General features: G+C 44.3%; 1 protein-coding gene across 1 annotated transcript in view; it reads right to left on the bottom strand.

Moving 5' to 3' along the window:
• The window catches only part of AFDN (afadin, adherens junction formation factor), a gene marked incomplete at both ends in the record, with an annotated part of 117438 nt that overhangs the window by 55368 nt on the left and 44644 nt on the right, over nt 1-17426 (bottom strand). Inside the window, 4 exons of the mRNA XM_080700040.1 lie at nt 859-1026; nt 2467-2578; nt 6926-7083; nt 15866-16026. Coding sequence (XP_080556166.1) covers nt 859-1026; nt 2467-2578; nt 6926-7083; nt 15866-16026 — 599 coding nt within the window. The remainder of the gene's footprint in view (nt 1-858; nt 1027-2466; nt 2579-6925; nt 7084-15865; nt 16027-17426) is intronic.

Here is a 17426-nt window from a genome sequence, read left to right as displayed (position 1 = left end):
AAGAGTCGTCACGAATGACAGTCAATGAGAAAAAGAGCCTCGAGCATAAGGAAGTGTAGAAAAGATGGCCTACAGCCCACTGTCACCAACGTGAGTCAGAACAGTGCCAAAACACACCATGTCAGCCTGTCCACATGGCCTCGCAAGACTGCTGGACCACAAACGTCCATCTCATAATCAGCTGATCAAAACTAAACAACCTTGGAAATAAACACTTCTGTAAGAATGTGGTTTCTCCAGCTGATGCCGGTTTAGGACAACAGCCTTGGCCATGAGAGCCCTTCAAACAATATATTTAATGACTGATCTGAAAATAATTGAGTCTGTCATTTAAAAATCAAGCACCTCCCACTTACTAAGAGGGAGTTCTCGATGCACTATTAAATTTGAAGATACCCCTTTTGTTGCTGCATGCATTAGAAGCACTAATACGATCACACATGCACACACACACCTATGAGGGCACGTTTCTAACTACACTTACAGGAGTAAATTTCATTTAGTTTATAGCAGACTAGCTGTTTTACTAAAGTTATTTTGGGAAATTTTTCTTATAAGGAAAGGGATCATTTAAATCCTCTTAAAGCACTCCCTATATTACTTTAAATTTTGTTTAATATTCCTTTTTGTCCATGTGAACTTTTTTCCATGAATACATATCCACTATGATCTTAAGGCTGCTTGTTGTTGTTTTTTTTAATCAATGTCATCTAAAGGTAACTTTTTAAAAAATAAATGGTCTAAAAATATTCAGTCAGCCAAGATCAAGAACACAGGAACAGAATGCACTGGGAGCAGCAGCATCCGAAGCTGAGGACATGCTCACACAGCGCTTCCTGGCGCGGCCAGCGTCCTTACCTGGGCTCAACTCCACCAAGTAGGGCAGCTTCTCTGGAGGCAGAGCAGAGCCGTAGCCAGACCCGTCCGCTCTCTCCTTCCCCTTCGGCGGCTTCCCTTCCACGTGTTTCTTTGTTTTCTTTGGGATGTAGTCTGGTGGCCTCCTCTTCAACTGAAACACTAAAATCCCTAGAGTAGGAGCATTGAGAACCATCAGCCACACACCCAGAAATAGCAGACGGCAGCAACTGCCCAATCATAAAAAGATAGAATCTAATAGCCAGCCTTTGAAGAGTCAGTCATCCAATTTATACTTTGACTCAATGGAGAAAATACGAGTCTCTTGGCATGTTCTAAAAAATCTCTAGTAAGCATGGTGAAGATTATCTTTAACAGTAATCTTCCCCAGAACATTATCGAGTTGAAAACAATTCAACATCAGTATTAAAAAAATGAACCAGTATACGCTGGGCGTGGTGACGCACGCTTGTAATCCCCGCGCTTGGGAGGCAGAGACAGGAGGATCGCATCGCGCTGGCTTAAGAGACCCTGTTTCCAAATTAAAATATAAAAAATATGTCTGGGAGTGTAGCCTGGAAGTAGAAGGGCTTTCAGGAACCCCAGTACCACCAAAAAAAATATATATATATACTGGTATATAATGTATACTGAATAAACCTCATACTGCTATGATCAATCAACATATTCACAGACACACACATGCCACGCGCCTACACAGATACTACCTACTCTGGCTGCTCTAGTTTTATGTAATTCCGTTGAGTCAACTCAAATCAAAACAACTTTTCTGTAATAAAGTTTACTTTTCTACTGTCTAAAAGTGCAACCAAGTGTCTCAATTATGCTAGAAATCTGCTGACAGGGACATTTTGTTTTGTTTTTTATTTCTAAACTACCAATCTATGTTCAACATTTATACAATAAATTTTCCCATCTTTATTCATGCAAAGGCCCTCTACTGAGCAACTACTAAGAAACAAATCTTAAAAGTTAGAAAATTGTATTTTTATCAAAAAAACATCTTTAGACCTTCAATGCTTTGAAATAATCAGGGAAAGTGTTTGGACAGTGCAAAGTGTGAATGCATTACAAGCTGCGTATCCCCGCAGACAACGTGTGCAAGATGCGTGTGGAACGTGGTTTCTCCAAGGTATCTTATTATGAAGATGTGACTGTTCTAAGGCCTAAAACAATCCAAAATCTAAAATACTTCTGGCCCCAAGCATTTTGGATCAGGAATACTCAGCTTTTATCTAAGTAACCATATCACTTACTGGGCACTCTTTAGTTTGAAGGTTCATTCCCAGCATAACAAGTTTGTCCAAACACTACAAGTCTATCAGATCAGTGCGGAAAGTGGCTCCCTGCTGACAGGCAGCCACGAGCTCCCACTGCTGACAGCCCGGCTTCCTCCTGAGATGCAGTGTCACCTGCAGTGTCCCTGTCTGTGCAGGACCCCACACACAGACAGCACCAGGAGCCACCCAGGCAAGTCTAGACCGAGGGGAGAGACCAGAGCAAAGAGCCACAGGGAGGCTTGGCGCACGGCTCCCTGGCCGCCGCCAGCAGCAGCTGGGGGCAGCAGCCGGGTGGGACCAGGGGCTGTACCTCTGTCACTCGGCCACGCCCTGAGGATCTGTAAAGGACACTCGTCGTCATCAAGGATAATTTCTTTAGCACCTCTTTCGTCAGAATGCTGGGCTCCAGGAGGAAGCATAACCTAACAGAAATAATTAACAGTGAACGTACTGAAGAAGCAAATTAGCAAGTACCCAAAGAAAGAACCTGTTGCTGAGTGAATGAAAACTCAGGTGTGGTGGTGCATTAAGTGAGACTCCAGAAAGGGTTATCGTTTCCAGGCCCATCAGGGCAACTCAGTGAGACTCTGTCTCAAAATAAACTTTAAAAACCATATAGAGACATAGCTCAGAGCAGATCTGAAGCCCTGGTTTCAATCGCCAGTACTAAATTAATTAATTAATTAATTAAAAAGGAAGAAAAGTCATTTCAGAATTAAACTGATCAGTACAATAAGCAATTCTCACTAGTCATCAAGAATTAAATCATCAACAGAAACGAAGAGTTTCAAACAAAAGCTTACTCAGCAAGTTTTATCCATGTAGCCTCTAAAAAGAACTAGTTAGGTACTTACTTGCTTATTTATTTCTTTCCGCTTTTATATGGGAAGACCAAATATAAGCCAGCCCGCCCTGGAGGGTGGAGAGGCCGCCACCTGTGCAGGCCCTCCTTGCCCTTCGCTCTAATGCAGCAGTTACGGAGTGACCTGAACACCGCTCACCACCCACCGTGCCACGTCTCAGACCCAGGTGCACTACTCTTACCTCTAATTCCTCTCTACTATGCTTCCAGCCCCTGTAAAGGGACGAACGTAGACCCTACCTTGCCCCAACTTAATCTGTCTCCACGATTAGTTTCGTATTACATTGAACATCCTGGCCTGACGCGCATCCCGCCCTGGGAGCTGACCTCATACCCCTAGGGCGGCGAGTGCAGAGCAGGCCCCTCCACATGGCCACCAGGGCCCCGCAGCTCAGGCACAGTGTCCTCCAGCTCAGGAGCCCTGCTTCCTGTTCTACTTCCTGGTCTTTCTGGCCTCCTTTGCTCTACGCTCTTGTAGGGCTTACTGCGCTTACTTCTGAATCCCAGCTCAGTGTCTAACAATTAAACCTAAGTACTCAGAAGCTAGCTGAATAGATGGCGTAACACACGAAGGAAGGGTATAAAACAGCTGCCACCGTTGAGCTGCAAGCTGCGGAGATGTTTCTAATAGTAGGTAAAGCAATCGACTGTTGATCTGTACTCCCTAAGCCTGCCAAAGAAAATGGTTGAAAATAACAGAGCAGAAAACTAAAATAAAGGAAATCCTCTAACGGAAGCAATAACCCCAAAAGGGACCATCAGTAAAAGCCCAAAGAGCGGGCTTCCGTGAAAATTTCATACCTTTGATCAAGGCACTCTTTTACTTTCTCATTTTTATCAGTAAAAAATCAGCCAGAAATTATTGTTTGAACAAAAATGTCAGAAAGTTCTTTATCACATATCAAATCATCTGCACTCTAAAGAACTGATTATCATCAGATCGATAACACTTGAACATTCCCGCGGCAGACACTCGAGCAACACCGGGCATGGATACAACACTAGTCATTCTTATCCCACGCCCTCCACCCCGTGTTCCCAACAGGTCACACAGCTGGAAGAGGACCAGGCCGTGGCTCCATAACGCAGACCTATCTACACTACCATTTTCCTGAAATCATTTTGACTTAGGAAACTTTAGAGCAGTCACTAACCAATTTTAAGTCTAAAGGACGCTTAACAAATCCAGCGTATCCATCGGCTTACTCACTCTTAGGTGAAGTGTGTCTCCACGTGCAACACAGCGCCTGCCACATGTTTCTCCTCAAGCAAGGCCAGCATTCAAACAGAGCTCTGCTCTACCTCACCTGCCTGTACAAGAATGTCTTCTCCCCCAGGTGTTTTCCCCTCAGAGAGAAAATCCACCCTGGCTGCTCCCTCCACATGCAAGGCCTCCCCACCCGCACCCATCCCACACATACACCACAGGACTCCTAGCTGGCTGAGGACAGTGTAGTCGGGGTGAGAAAAGGATGCAGTGGGATCTGCTACCTCGTAAAAGCACGCAGCCTGTGACCAGCGCCCCACCCACCTGTCAAAGCTGCTGGCACCACAAGCCCCTAGGTCTGGCTCTCCTGGCGGCAGGCCCGGGCACCCACCTGCCTGTCCGTGGCCGGCAGGCTTTCTGGGCTCACTGTCACCTGCCCCCACTGCAGCCCGCACGTCAGCTCTACCCTCCTCCTCTGTGTTCCTGTGCAGTTCCATTAGTATCCTATTAACATGAGGAAAACACCTGTTGCCCTGTGTTTTTTCAGCTGAAAATTGGGCTAATTCATAAAATGACTTTTTCCAACTAAATATAGCTTCTTGGCTTCTTAGCAGAAAGATCAAAGCTGTAAAATTCAAGCAAGCTCTTATTTAATTCCATCTCCTGCTCACGGAAGTGGTACAAGGCCCTCCACATCGGACACTACAGAACGCGGCTGAGAGAGCTCTCGGAGCCAGGTAGACGAAGGGCTGACCTCTGCCTGCAGCCCGGAAGCCTGGGTGCTGTACCAAGGGGACGCCTCTGAGCTCACCTTAGGTGTGGGGTAGAAACTGATAAGCCAAATTTAAAATCTCTATAAAAACACAACCAGGAATAAATCGACTTTTAAAGCAAAAACCAAGAAGAAAATGGGCATTTACTCTGCATAATTTTAATACTATAAATCTACAGAAATTAAGATAACTATGACAAGAAGACAATCATATAAGACTAACAGAACAGTCCAGAAACTGAACCACACACACATGTGAACAGCTGGTTTTTTACAAAGTTGCCAAAGCCTTAGAGAGAAACAAACGATGCTGAATCAACTGTCTGTACAGAAAAATGAATGAACATGGCCTCATCCCATGCCAATACAAGCAATAATCTGAAAAGTCCTACACCCAAATTCTGGTCCCAAGTCTTTTAAATAAACAGAAAACACACAGAAGAAGTACTGCAACCTTGGGTGAGGCAAATTCCTATGCAAAATACAAGAGACACAGACTCTAAAAGAAAAATAGCAAGAAGCCATATTTCAGCTATATTTAACAAAATGAAACCTTTTACTTGTTGAAAGACACCATTTAGAAAATAAAACGAAAAGCCACAGATTGGGGGAAGTCACAATGCATATATTACAGGTCAGACCCGACTCCTTAAGACTCAAACCATAATTAAACATAACTATTAGAAGGTCTACTATTGTTTAATCAATAATTCCAAGTATAGGAATAAGAGGGACTAACTGGAACTCTCAGATACTTCTAGCAGGGTGTACAGCAGTATCCACCTGGAAGCCCGTGAGAGAGCGACCACGCAGGAGAAAACCTACGTCCACGGGAGACTCGTTCCTACACACACACTTACAAAAACTTCATCTAAAGAGCCAGAAATTGCAAGGTGGAGGCAGCCCACATGCTGTGGACAGGCACCTGACCCACCAACTGCGACCACCATTCACTGAAATGCCGCGCCATAGCGAGAGAAAGCGCTTCTCGATATAGACAGACACGCACAGCACACCAACCACCTGGGGAGTCTCAAAGCCTCCGTGATGAGCCACAGAGCGCAAGGAAAAAGAGCACTACCTTCACGATGCTGTCATGCTGTCGCAGCTTCTAGAAAGGGAAGGAACCCAGTCACAGACGGCCCTCCAGGGCTGGGCCAGGGAGCGGGGGTCACACAGCACAAGGCAGCGGGGGTGGAGGGAACCCAGAGGCCACGGCTGCGGCCTCTCTGCAGCTTACTGCAACCATTACTCAGTGACTTTGTAGGGAAAATTTTAAAACAAAAATCACCCTGTTTTATCATTCAACAGTCACTGAAGAAAAAGAAAATAACTCTTTTAAATTCTACTGTGAATTGTAATTCTAACAAAAATATTGTCATGAATAAGTTAGCATATAATTGGGACCGACTCAGAGGTTTAGAATTTAAGTAATTTGTTACTCAGAAAAAAAAACTTGTTGGATTTTACTTCATATTACTGTCAATTCTGAGACATAAAATGTCACTATATTTCCTGAATACTAGAGTCAAAGATTTATCTTTATCTCTAAAGAACTATAGATTATTAAAGCAGTTTTTAATACAAATACAATTTAGTTACCTATGTTTGTACAACAAGAACTGGCAGGAAGCCTGTAAATGCGCTAAGGTCTAGTTACCTTGGGTAGAACTGTAAGGCTCCCTTGACCTCATTCACCTTGCTATACTCTCACCACTACAACACACACAGTACTGCGGTAATGGAAGGGAGATTTGCTCATTTCCTTCATATATACTTAACACATGGTTTCAGTGAATCCAATTCTGCATTACACAGCGGGGAGAGAATCCGCAGAGGTGTCAGTGATTGAGGAACGCCTTCTCTTTAAAAGCAAAGTCCTAGCGCAAATGTCACCAGTAAGAACTCCTGATTGGACAGGTACGTACCCGGGCAATGCAGTAATCCTTGGGGTTCTCCTTTTCCAGACCATACTTCTCTAGAGCTTCAGCCACAGCAAAGTCTGTGGTGTCTGTAGTTGACAGCAGGATTGTCTTGTAGGGAATATTTGGTTTTAAACTATCTGCATAAATTCTCAGTGTCCCACCTGAAAAAATATTTAGAGCACAACTTTATTTTGCACCAAGAGCAGACACAGCTAACACTTGCGATCATTTAGGAAAGGGCGGCGTGCCTCTGCTGGGGCAGCCGGCCTCGGCTCGGCCCTGCGTGGGCCTGCACCTGCACTCCACAAGGAGTCTTGCGGGTGGGCCGAGGCGGGCGGCTCGGAGGCTCCCTGTGGCACACCTTCCGCTGCTCCCACCTGTGTGCCGAGGTGAGCCAGGCCTGCCTCTTCCCCTTCTCCTGCCTCCTAACCTCAGCCTGAAGCCAGTCAGAGCTCAGAGGAGGCTGAATATTAATCCCACTAAACATATCGGTTTTAAAAGTGAGAGCTGGGAACCAGAGCCTGTTCAGAGCCTGGCAACACTCCTCCTGGAGCACTTCATCCCCAGGCACTACCCACTAGGCTGTCGCTCCAACTGTGACCTCACTGGAGGGGGGCCCACCAGAGTGACTGGGGTACCATGAGGTTTTCATGGACACCTACATGTAGTAATATTACGGTCACTTTATAGCCCGCTTTCTGCTTAGAGTCCTAGATGAACAATTTCTAAACTCTTAAATCTACACAAAATAATACAGAGGCAGAAACTCAGATGGAGCCATGGCATTCTTACTTCCTTAGCCCTTCATTTCTCACTAACACATCAAACACCTAGACCAGGACTCGGTGGATCTCTTGAAGCATGTTCTGAATTCCCATGACTTCCTGGCTCTTTTTTTTTTTTTTTTTTTTTGGTGGTACTGGGGTTCCTGGAAGCCCTTCTATCTCCGGACTACACTCCCAGACCTATTTTTACATTTTTATTTGGAAACAGGGTCTCCTAAGCCAGCGCGCGCGGCTGGCTTTGAACCTGCGTGATCCTCCTGTCTCTGCCTCCCAAGCACGGGGATTACAAGCGTGCCCACCACGCCCGGCTTCCTGGCTCTTTTCCATTATAACAGTTCATTTTGGCTACTATTCTGAATATTTCCCATGTTCTCTTTTTCAACAAGTCTGGCATAAAATGCATTTTAGTTACTGTGCTCATAGTAAAATAATGTTGGTCTTCTAAGAAATGCGCGGTCTACGTCAGTGTGCGAGTGTGGCACTGCTGGACCAGGCCAGCGAGCAGGCCACCGGCACTTCCACCACGAGCAAACTCGCTCCAATCTGCTGCCGAGGACACAGGCACATTCAAAGACTCACATTCTGGCAGGACAGATGCAGGCTGGGAGACTAACACAGTTAAGACAGTGATCCGGGGGTCGGAACTGAGGGCTGTGAGAAGGTGACCAGAGCTTCCTGAGCTCTGGCAACTGGCCGAGAGCTGAAGAGTGGACACCGGCACTGAGACCCGCGCACCCCGTAGGAGAGCTTTCCGTGCGGGGAAGCCTGCGGGTCTCACTGCGAAGTCTGGGAAAGGCACAGTCATACTGGCGAGACCAAGCCACTCAGGACTTCCCTATGACCGTGGATTTTATTCCAGTGGAAGTGAATGCCACTGGAATGCTTGAAGCTCTGTGTGTACATGAAGAGAGGAGTGTGTACACGTGCCCGAGCGTGTGGGCACACATCTCTGTGCGCATGCGTGTGTAAGGAGGAGGGCAAAATGCCACTGAACATGAGAGAGCAGACGCTTTGGCTTGGTAAAGGAGGAAGAACCACAGGAGGGAGGCCAGGCTACCGCACCGCTCTACCACAGGACGGCGGAGAACTCCCTGAGCTACCTTCCCTCCAACACAGGCTTCGAAGTGATTTGCCAGCAAGACGAGTGTGCCGCAGGACAGGAAGGAGCACAGAGCGAGGGGCACGCGCGCACGCCTCACAGGAGACAACCCAGGAGTGGGCGGGACCACCGCATCCTCACCTGCACGTCTGCACAAAGACACAAGTGCTCAGGCATCTGCTTTTTATTTAAAAAAAATATAGTCCTGCTACAGCCCCGTAAGTCCTTTGTGATCCCAAAGCTACAAACCACGTATCGTGAGAAGCCATTTGGTCTGAAAAAATTGAAGGAAAGAATTAAGCAGGTGGGTCGTATAGATAATTTAATTGTGAGTGGCACTTCTCTTAAAAGACACATCAAGATAAGGTAGCACATTGCTGGATGCCTGTAAACCCAGCTACTCTGAAGTTGAAGGCAAAAGGATCCTAAGTTCAAGGCCAGCCCAGGAAACTTAACAAGACTCTGTCTTAAAATAGAAAATGAAATCCAGTCTTTGACAGCTCCTCTAGCCCTTCAGCGTTCTTCAGTCCAAAAGGGAGCCAGCGGCTCCTGTGCCTTGGATGGCAATGCAATGCTTCCATGGGTATGCCACTCCTAATCACAATCCCTCAAACCAGTCTTCTACTCTGCTTCCACAGTAATCTCTCCAGATATGAAGCTGAGGCCGAATGGAAAGCCTTTTCCTTTTAATCCAAACCCTAACACTCTTCCGCAGCTTATTAGCAAAGCATATCAAAATTTTCATCCATACTAGGCATGCGCAGAGCAGGTGCCCTCTGCTCCCCGAGAGCCCGACAATAAAGAAAAGCGCTAATCCCCCCCCCAAAAAAAATTTCATCAAAGTACCCCAAAGGCAATGGAAAACAAAAAGGTGTCTGGGGCACCGGCTAAGTGATGATGCCAAAGGCTTTGTGTTTTCTTTAAAAAGCACATGAATGTTACATTCTAAGCCACATGAAACTTTTATCATGAAGCCAAGCAAGGTGGTACACAGCTGTAATCCCAGTACTTGGGGGGGGGGGGGCTGCAAGAGAAGGATCACAGGTTCAAGGCCAGACTCAGCAATGCAACAAGACTCTCAACAATTTATTGAGACCATGTTTCAGAAAAAGGTAGGTGGGAAGCAGGGGCATAGCTCAGAGGTAGAGTGCCCCGTACAATAAAAAGAGGGTTTCAAGGCAGTAAGAACAAGTGCACAAGGCTAGCCTAGCCAGACTCTGCGAGCCTGCCTCTACTCCACCTCGAGGCTGTCTGGAACTCTGCACGGCTATGCCATGAGCCCTGTGTCCTCAACGATCCCTGTTGTGGGCAGAACCAGGTCATGCAGTTTAGAACACAGTCCATGAAGCCTACCACCTGGATGAAGGCAAGAATGGACCTCTAAACACAACACTGTCTGCTAAGCATGTGAGTACAGCTTCCCATCACAAACCCAACTGTGCACATCTGTGGTGAGCTGTGAGCACAATCTGGACATACAGGCTGAGGTGCACGAGAAAGGGTCTGAAATTAAGCAATCCTTCTGGATCAAAACAATTATGAAAAAGGCATTGAAAAACTTCTGCCAATCCAACATCCTACGACTCTCAAGCCAGCAAGTGTAAGAAACATGCTGTCATAAGGTACAACTTTGAAGCCCCTGAATGTAACATTAAACAGAGTTGATGGTATCGGGTGACCTCTCTGGAAAGACTGGATCAATACACTGTTTCTGTTGGAAACTTAAGTGGTTATTCTATTATTTCTTTTTTTTTCTTTCTGTTTTTGCAGTACTGGGGATTAAACCCGAGGGCATTCTACCTCTGAACTACACCCCCAGCCCTACTTTTTATTCTTTGTTTTGAAACAGGGTCTCACTATGTAGAAGAGGGCCTCATTAAGTAGCTGAGGCTGTCCACAAACCTCGATCCTCTGGTCTCAGCCTCCCAAGTACTGGGATTACAAGCGTGCGCACCACACCTGGCATTCTATTATTTCTTAACAAGTCAGACTACTTCATAACTGACTTTCAGCTTTCTAACCAGTACTTTATTGACTGAATATACTCTGAAGCACAGCGTCTGCGCAGTGGCTCTCGAGCATGCTGCGCAGCGGGGATGGGCGGCCCTTGTTCTTTAGCATCTCCACCTCCCTCTGAGGCGAGAAGCAGCTCAGCGAGGCAGGCGAGTGGAAACGCCAGGGGAAGATGGCGCAGCACGCAGCCAGGTACAGCCCAGCTCCAGTGGCGGCTCCAAGGCACATGTGTTGGAGATGTGACTTTGAAACTATTAAAAACCTTAAACTGTAAAGAAGCAAACAGCTAGAGTAAAACGCAGAACAAAACCCTACGTGCAAGTCAACATGGGAACACCACCACACAGACAGGAATCAATTATAACGTGCTTTAAAGCAGAGTAATTCAACAGTATGTCCTTGTGATATAGCCTCAATTTCACAAAAATGTTAAAATGTTTTCAGGATTCTATTGTTAACAGCATTCTTTTTATTTCTATTTTTACACTATTACTATCAATTTTACAGAAAAACACATAATTATATTAATGTTGTTAAGAAGAATGTTATTGTGAACGACACCCAGATTTTCTAAGATCAAAATAGCTTAAAGGAACAAGGACCCCTTCAGGAAGCAGCTGTCTCAAAGCCAGGGCAGGACACGTGCAGGCAGTAGCCATCCTGCCAGACAGGAAGCCACCCAGACCCTGGCTCAGCTGAGACTCCAGCCAACCGGAGCCGCCGCTGGCTCCAGGTCCAGCCCAGAGTCGTGGAGGATAGCACTGCAGCACACTGGGAGCTCTGGAGGCTTCAATCCATGTGCCCAATAGTTTAAAATCACTGGTCACCTGTGGAGGACACTGAGGTAGTGTTTTTGCCCCATCAATATTCATATCTATATCTACATCTGATCAAGGAAATAGAGAAAACAGAAAAAAATGGTAAACAGCACCAAAGGATATAGTCAGCAAATTTTATAAGGCAAATGACCTACTTTTTTTGTTTTTTGTTTTTTGTGTTTTGTTTTTTTGTGGGTATTCTTGCAGGTCTGGGAATAGAACCCAGGGGCATTCGACCTCCAAGCTATACCCCCTGCCCTGTATTTTATTCTTTATTTTGAAACAGCGTCTCACTGAGTTGCAGAGGGCCTCACTAAGTAGCTGAGGCTGTCCTCAAACCACGATCCTCCGGTCTCAGCCTCCCAAATGCTGGAATGACAAGCGTGCGCCACCACACCTGGCAGGCCTACATATTTAAGACAAACATACCAACAAAACAAAAGAAAGGGAATTTTGAATGAAAAACTTTGAAGACATACTGATAAATTTTGATATGTAAGTCTTATTTGGATCCCAATTCAAATAAAGAAATAAGCAGGGACAATCGTGAAGATTTAAGAACACACATGACAGTAAGGGATTGTCGTCAAGTTCTTATGATGATGTTTCTGGGCTACATTTTGTTTGATTTTTAAAAATCCTCATCCTTTGGCCGGGCGTGGTGACGCGCCCTTGCAACCCCCGCGCTTGGGAGGCGGAGACAGGAGGGTCACGCTGGTTCGAAGCCAGCCGTGCTGGCTTAAGAGACCCTGTTTCCAAGTATAAAAATAGGTCGGGAGTGTGGCCCGGAGGTAGAAGGCCTTCCAGGAACCCCAGTACCGCCAAAAAACAAAACAAAACAGAAAATCCTCATCCTTCAGGAAAATATACCAATACTTACAGATGAAATAGTAAGTTTGTAATTTGCTTCAAAAAAATAGTTTGAGGACTTCCGGGAAGATGGCGACCGAGAAGAGCGGGGCTTAAGAGTCCCCCTAACAACCAATCTCCATTACCACAAAAAGAGCGCCTTTCATAGCCAGAAAACACCATCACCAGAAAAACAAAAAAACCACCAGGCTCCAGAGAGAAAGCGGATTGAGAACAGAGCTCAGGGCCACAGAGGAGACACACGCGCCCGAGGACGCGGCAGCAGCGCCATACTGCCGGCGGCAGCGGCGAACTCAGCGGACGGCTACAGCAAGCCGAGGTGAGCCGATGCGGAACAGCCAGGCGGGATCTTTCGGCGCAGACAGCATTTAAAGCTCCCAGTGGCTGAGCTCAGTACACGCTGCAGGGATTCAGAGTGGAAACCAAAACCAGAGAAGAAAAAATACGCCAGCCTCATGGCCGAGGGCATGGCAGAGGCGCCATATTGCCACTGGCGGCGGCAGCAGCAGTGAATTCACCGAGTCCAGTACAGCTACATCTACGTACTCAAGAACAGTGAGTCAAATTGCGGGCCACAGAGGAGAAATCCCAGTATTGTGCCTCCTGGGACTTGACCCAGTGAGGGAGTGGTGGTGGCAGAGATATCACACCATAAGAGAGCGTGCAACCTGGCACCCCCCATAGTTTAAAGCAGCCTCTATCAACTCCCTGGGTCGGAGACTCTGTGATACAACCCAGTAAAGGAGTAGTAGGGTCTGAGATAATACAGACTCGAGATCCAGAGCACCTTAAGTGAAGCCATAGTGACCCAAGGGAAGAACCCAGAGAAGGCACAAACCTCCGAAATCATGGGAAAGAGGAATAACACTGAAGTAATGAATGTGCACAACCCCACAACATCAGAACCTGATAAAACAGAAAATCAGAGATTTCTAGAAGATCAAATCAGGAAAATAACTGTAGAAATAATAGAGGTGCTTCGAAAAGAACTCAGAGAGAGCCAAAAAGAGATAAAGGATGCAATTAATGAAGTAAAGGCCTCAATTCAAAGCACAAACAACCGATTAGACCACATGGAGAACAGAATCTCGCTCTTAGAAGATGAGCAATCCAAAAATGAAGGCATAGTTTCTAATCTAGAAAAAGATATCCAACAGCAGGAATCTGACATTGAAGAAATATGGGCCCATCTTAAGAGAGCTAACCTAAGAATAATTGGAATAGAGGAGGGAATAGAAAGTGATACCAAAGGGATCAACAATCTCTTCAAGGAAGTAATAGCAGAAAATTTTCCAAATATAGAGCAAGAGGTTGATACACAGATCCAGGAAACTTATAGAACTCCCTTTAGACAGGATCCGAGAAGAGGATCCCCACGCCATATAATTGTCAAAATGACCAATGTGGAAGCCAAGCAGAGAATCTTAAAGGCAACAAAAACAAAGGGCCAAGTGACATTCAGAGGCAAACCAATTAGAATCACTCCAGACTTCCCAAACCAAGTCATGAGAGCCAGAAGGGCTTGGAGTAACATATTCCAAACTCTGAAAGAAAACAACTTCCAGCCAAAAATTTCCTATCCAGCAAAACTTTCTATCAAACTAGATGGAGAAATAAGAAGCTTCCATGACAAACAGAAACTGAAGGAATTTATGTCTTCAAAACCAGCGCTAGAGAAAATACTCAAAGAGATTAACTACAAAGAAGAAATAGGTAACACTCACCAGAACCAGAGAAACAAGAGTTTCCATCCAACAGACAACTAAGATTGGTTATCTGTGGAGATTCATTATTTATGTTAGTCTTTTACCTATCTCTAAATTGTATTGTTTGCCTTTATTGTTGTTAATTTTTAGGATTTCTAGTTGGAATATTAATATACCTTCAGATATAGCATTTGGAAATATTTTATCCCATTCTATTAGTAACTTTTAACTCTGTTTACATTGTCTTTGGATATACAATATTTTCTTTTATTTTTTAGGGAGTTTGTATATTCTTCTGTTGCCTGTGCCATTGAAATCATATCCAAGAAATCACTGCCAATTTCAATGTCGTGAGGTTTTATGACCCAGATTTTCTCCTAAAAGTTTATAGTCTTAAGATTTATATTTAGGTCTTTTATCTAGTTTGAGTTAATACTTGTATGTGGATTAGGTAAGGGTCCAATTTTATTCTTTTCCATGTAATTATTATTTTTCAACAATACTTAATTAAAAGATTATTATTCCCACCACCAAATCTTCGTGGAAACCTTGTCAAAAATAACTTGACAATATAGGGAAGAAGTTAGCTCTAGGCTTGTATTTAACTCCAATGGTCTATATATCTGCCTTTAGAACAGTACTACACTGTTTCAATTATTGTAGCTTTATATGGTTTGAAATCAGAAAATATACATCTTCTAGCTTTGTTTTTGCTTCGAGATTGTTTTGGGTATCTAGAGTCCATATTCCATATCAGGATAGATTTTTTTCTGAAAAATAAATATATGATAGTTTCACCTAAAAAAAAGAAAAAAATATTCTCTGGTAAGAAAGAAAGCAAAAAGAAATATTGAAATGTTATCTTTAAGTCATCAAAAGCTTGGTATCAGACAAATGAAACTGTTATGTGAGATTATCATTTTTAATTTTGGATCAATTGCTATAATACTAGATGTCAACTACTAAGCCAAGCATAGGAGGGGGGGATAGGGAGAGAACGGGGTGGGGATCGGGTGGGGGCTGACTGGGCATTGTGTGCATGTATGTCTACAAAAGTATGTATCCCACTATGATGTATGAATACAGTGCACCAATAAAAATAAATATGAAAAAAAAAAAAAATAGTTTGAGAACCGAAGCAGTATTAGAGAAGAAATATGAGATATTAATTATTGATACTCTGTGCTAGGTACATGTGTATTCAATATATCTTTTTCTCTTTTGTGTATATTTGAAATGCTTCAGAATTTATAAAAATTGGCTACGCTGGGGAAAATATAATGGCATCTCTGGGTAAACAGAACTCTTCCACCTAAGATGAACATGGTGCACACTTACTGTGAGCTCGCCCACTGCTCTAAGAAAGACCTCGTGCATGTCTGTCAGGACGGTGCACTTAACATCCCAGGACTCGGAGGCTGGCATGGAAGGACTGCGGGTTCAAGGCCAATCTCAACAACGCCGTGAAACCCTGAGCGACTCAGCAAGACCTTGCTTCAAAATAAAAAATAGAAAGGACCGGGGTATAGCTTGGAGCCAGAATGGCCCTGGGTTTAATCCTCAGTACCAAGAAGGGAAGAACGGCGCCATGCGCATATGAAAGGTGTGATTAAATTCTCTTCACAGCAGACAGGAAAGACAAGCCAGCGTACCCGAATCGGGCCGCCCGTCCGAGCTCCGGAACTCCTGCATTCTCTTTTCCAGTTTCTGTTGCCGCCGTCGTTTCATGACCACTTCAGGATTAGAAATTGTTCGAGTGAAGCTGGTTTCAGGCATGTCTTTGTAAACTTCGGCAGCCAGTCGAGAATTCTCACTAAAGAAACAAACAATAAGCACCAACAATATTATAAATCTTTTCACCATCAGAAATACAAAACTATAGCCGGGCGTGATGGTGCAAGCTTAGAATCCCAGTCCTTGGGAAGCTGAGACAGGAGAATAGCAGGTTCACAGCCAGCCTCAGGAACTTAGTAAGGCCCTCCATAACTTAGTGAGACCTTTTTTTCAAAATAAAGAATAAAAGTTGGGCATGGTGGCGCACGCTTGTAATCCCAGCATTTGGGAGGCTGAGACAGGCGGATTGCAGTTCGCGGACAACTTGGCTACCTAGTGAGGTCCTTTGCAACTCAGTGAAACCCTGTTTCAAAATAAAGAATAAAAAATAGGGATGGGGTACAGCTCCGAGGTACAATGTCCCTGTGTCCCAACCCCAGTACCACAAAAATAAAGAAAGAAGAAAGGAAGGAAGGAAGGAAGGAAAGAAAAAAATTAAGGCTGGGGATGTAGCTTGGAGGTAGAATGCCCCTTGGTTCAATCGCTGGTAACACACACACACACACACACACACACACACACACACACACACACTCTGCCAAAATCAAAATGGCAGGTGCTATTTGGCTAAATTCATACCCTAACAGGTCTCTGCTAATCAATTACTAAGAAAGAAAAGATATAGTCATTCTCAATAATATACTAAATTAAGCAGAAATCTATAATTAAAATGTACAGATTATACGTTTCGGTAATTCCCACTAGTGTTATTCTAAAACAGACCAAACGATAAACCCCTATCACATTTTTCTAACCACAAAAATAAAATAAAATAAATTAGGGCTGGGGATGTAGCTCTGAGGTGGAATACCTATGGGTTCAATCCCTAGGACAAAAAATAAATAAATAAACCCTAAAATATAAAGTTGGATATCCTTTGGTAAGAACCTTACTTAAAATACAGTAAATCTTGAAGACCCCAAATTAGTTAAATAGCATTTTTGGGGGAGGGTTGTTGTTGGGTTTGTTTGTTTTGGTGATGCTGGGGACTGAAACCAGGGGAGTGTCCACCTCAAAGTTAAGGCTCGGCCCTATTTTATTTTTAATATTGAAACACAGTCTTGCTAAGTTGCTGATGCTGGCCTGGAACCTGCGATCATCCTGTCTCAGCTTCCCAAGGCCTGGGACTGCAGGTGTGTACCATCACATCCAGTGATTAGAAAGATTATTTAACAGCTAAACAATTTGCCAACACTCACTTTCTTAAAGTTGGAAAGAAACTGCTCCAACATAATTTAACTTTAAAAGATCACTCAAACTTTAATCAATCAAGTTGAACAGTTTTACTCATCTTAAGTAGTTTGTCTTTAAATCAAATAATATATCATTCCATAAACCAATAAACAGATTATACGGCATTAAACTCTCCTTTTCTTTAAT

The sequence above is a fragment of the Muscardinus avellanarius genome (assembly GCF_963383645.1).
Source record: "Muscardinus avellanarius genome assembly, chromosome: 8".
Lineage (NCBI taxonomy): Eukaryota > Metazoa > Chordata > Mammalia > Rodentia > Gliridae > Muscardinus > Muscardinus avellanarius.
This window is presented reverse-complemented; position numbering and strand designations above follow the sequence as displayed.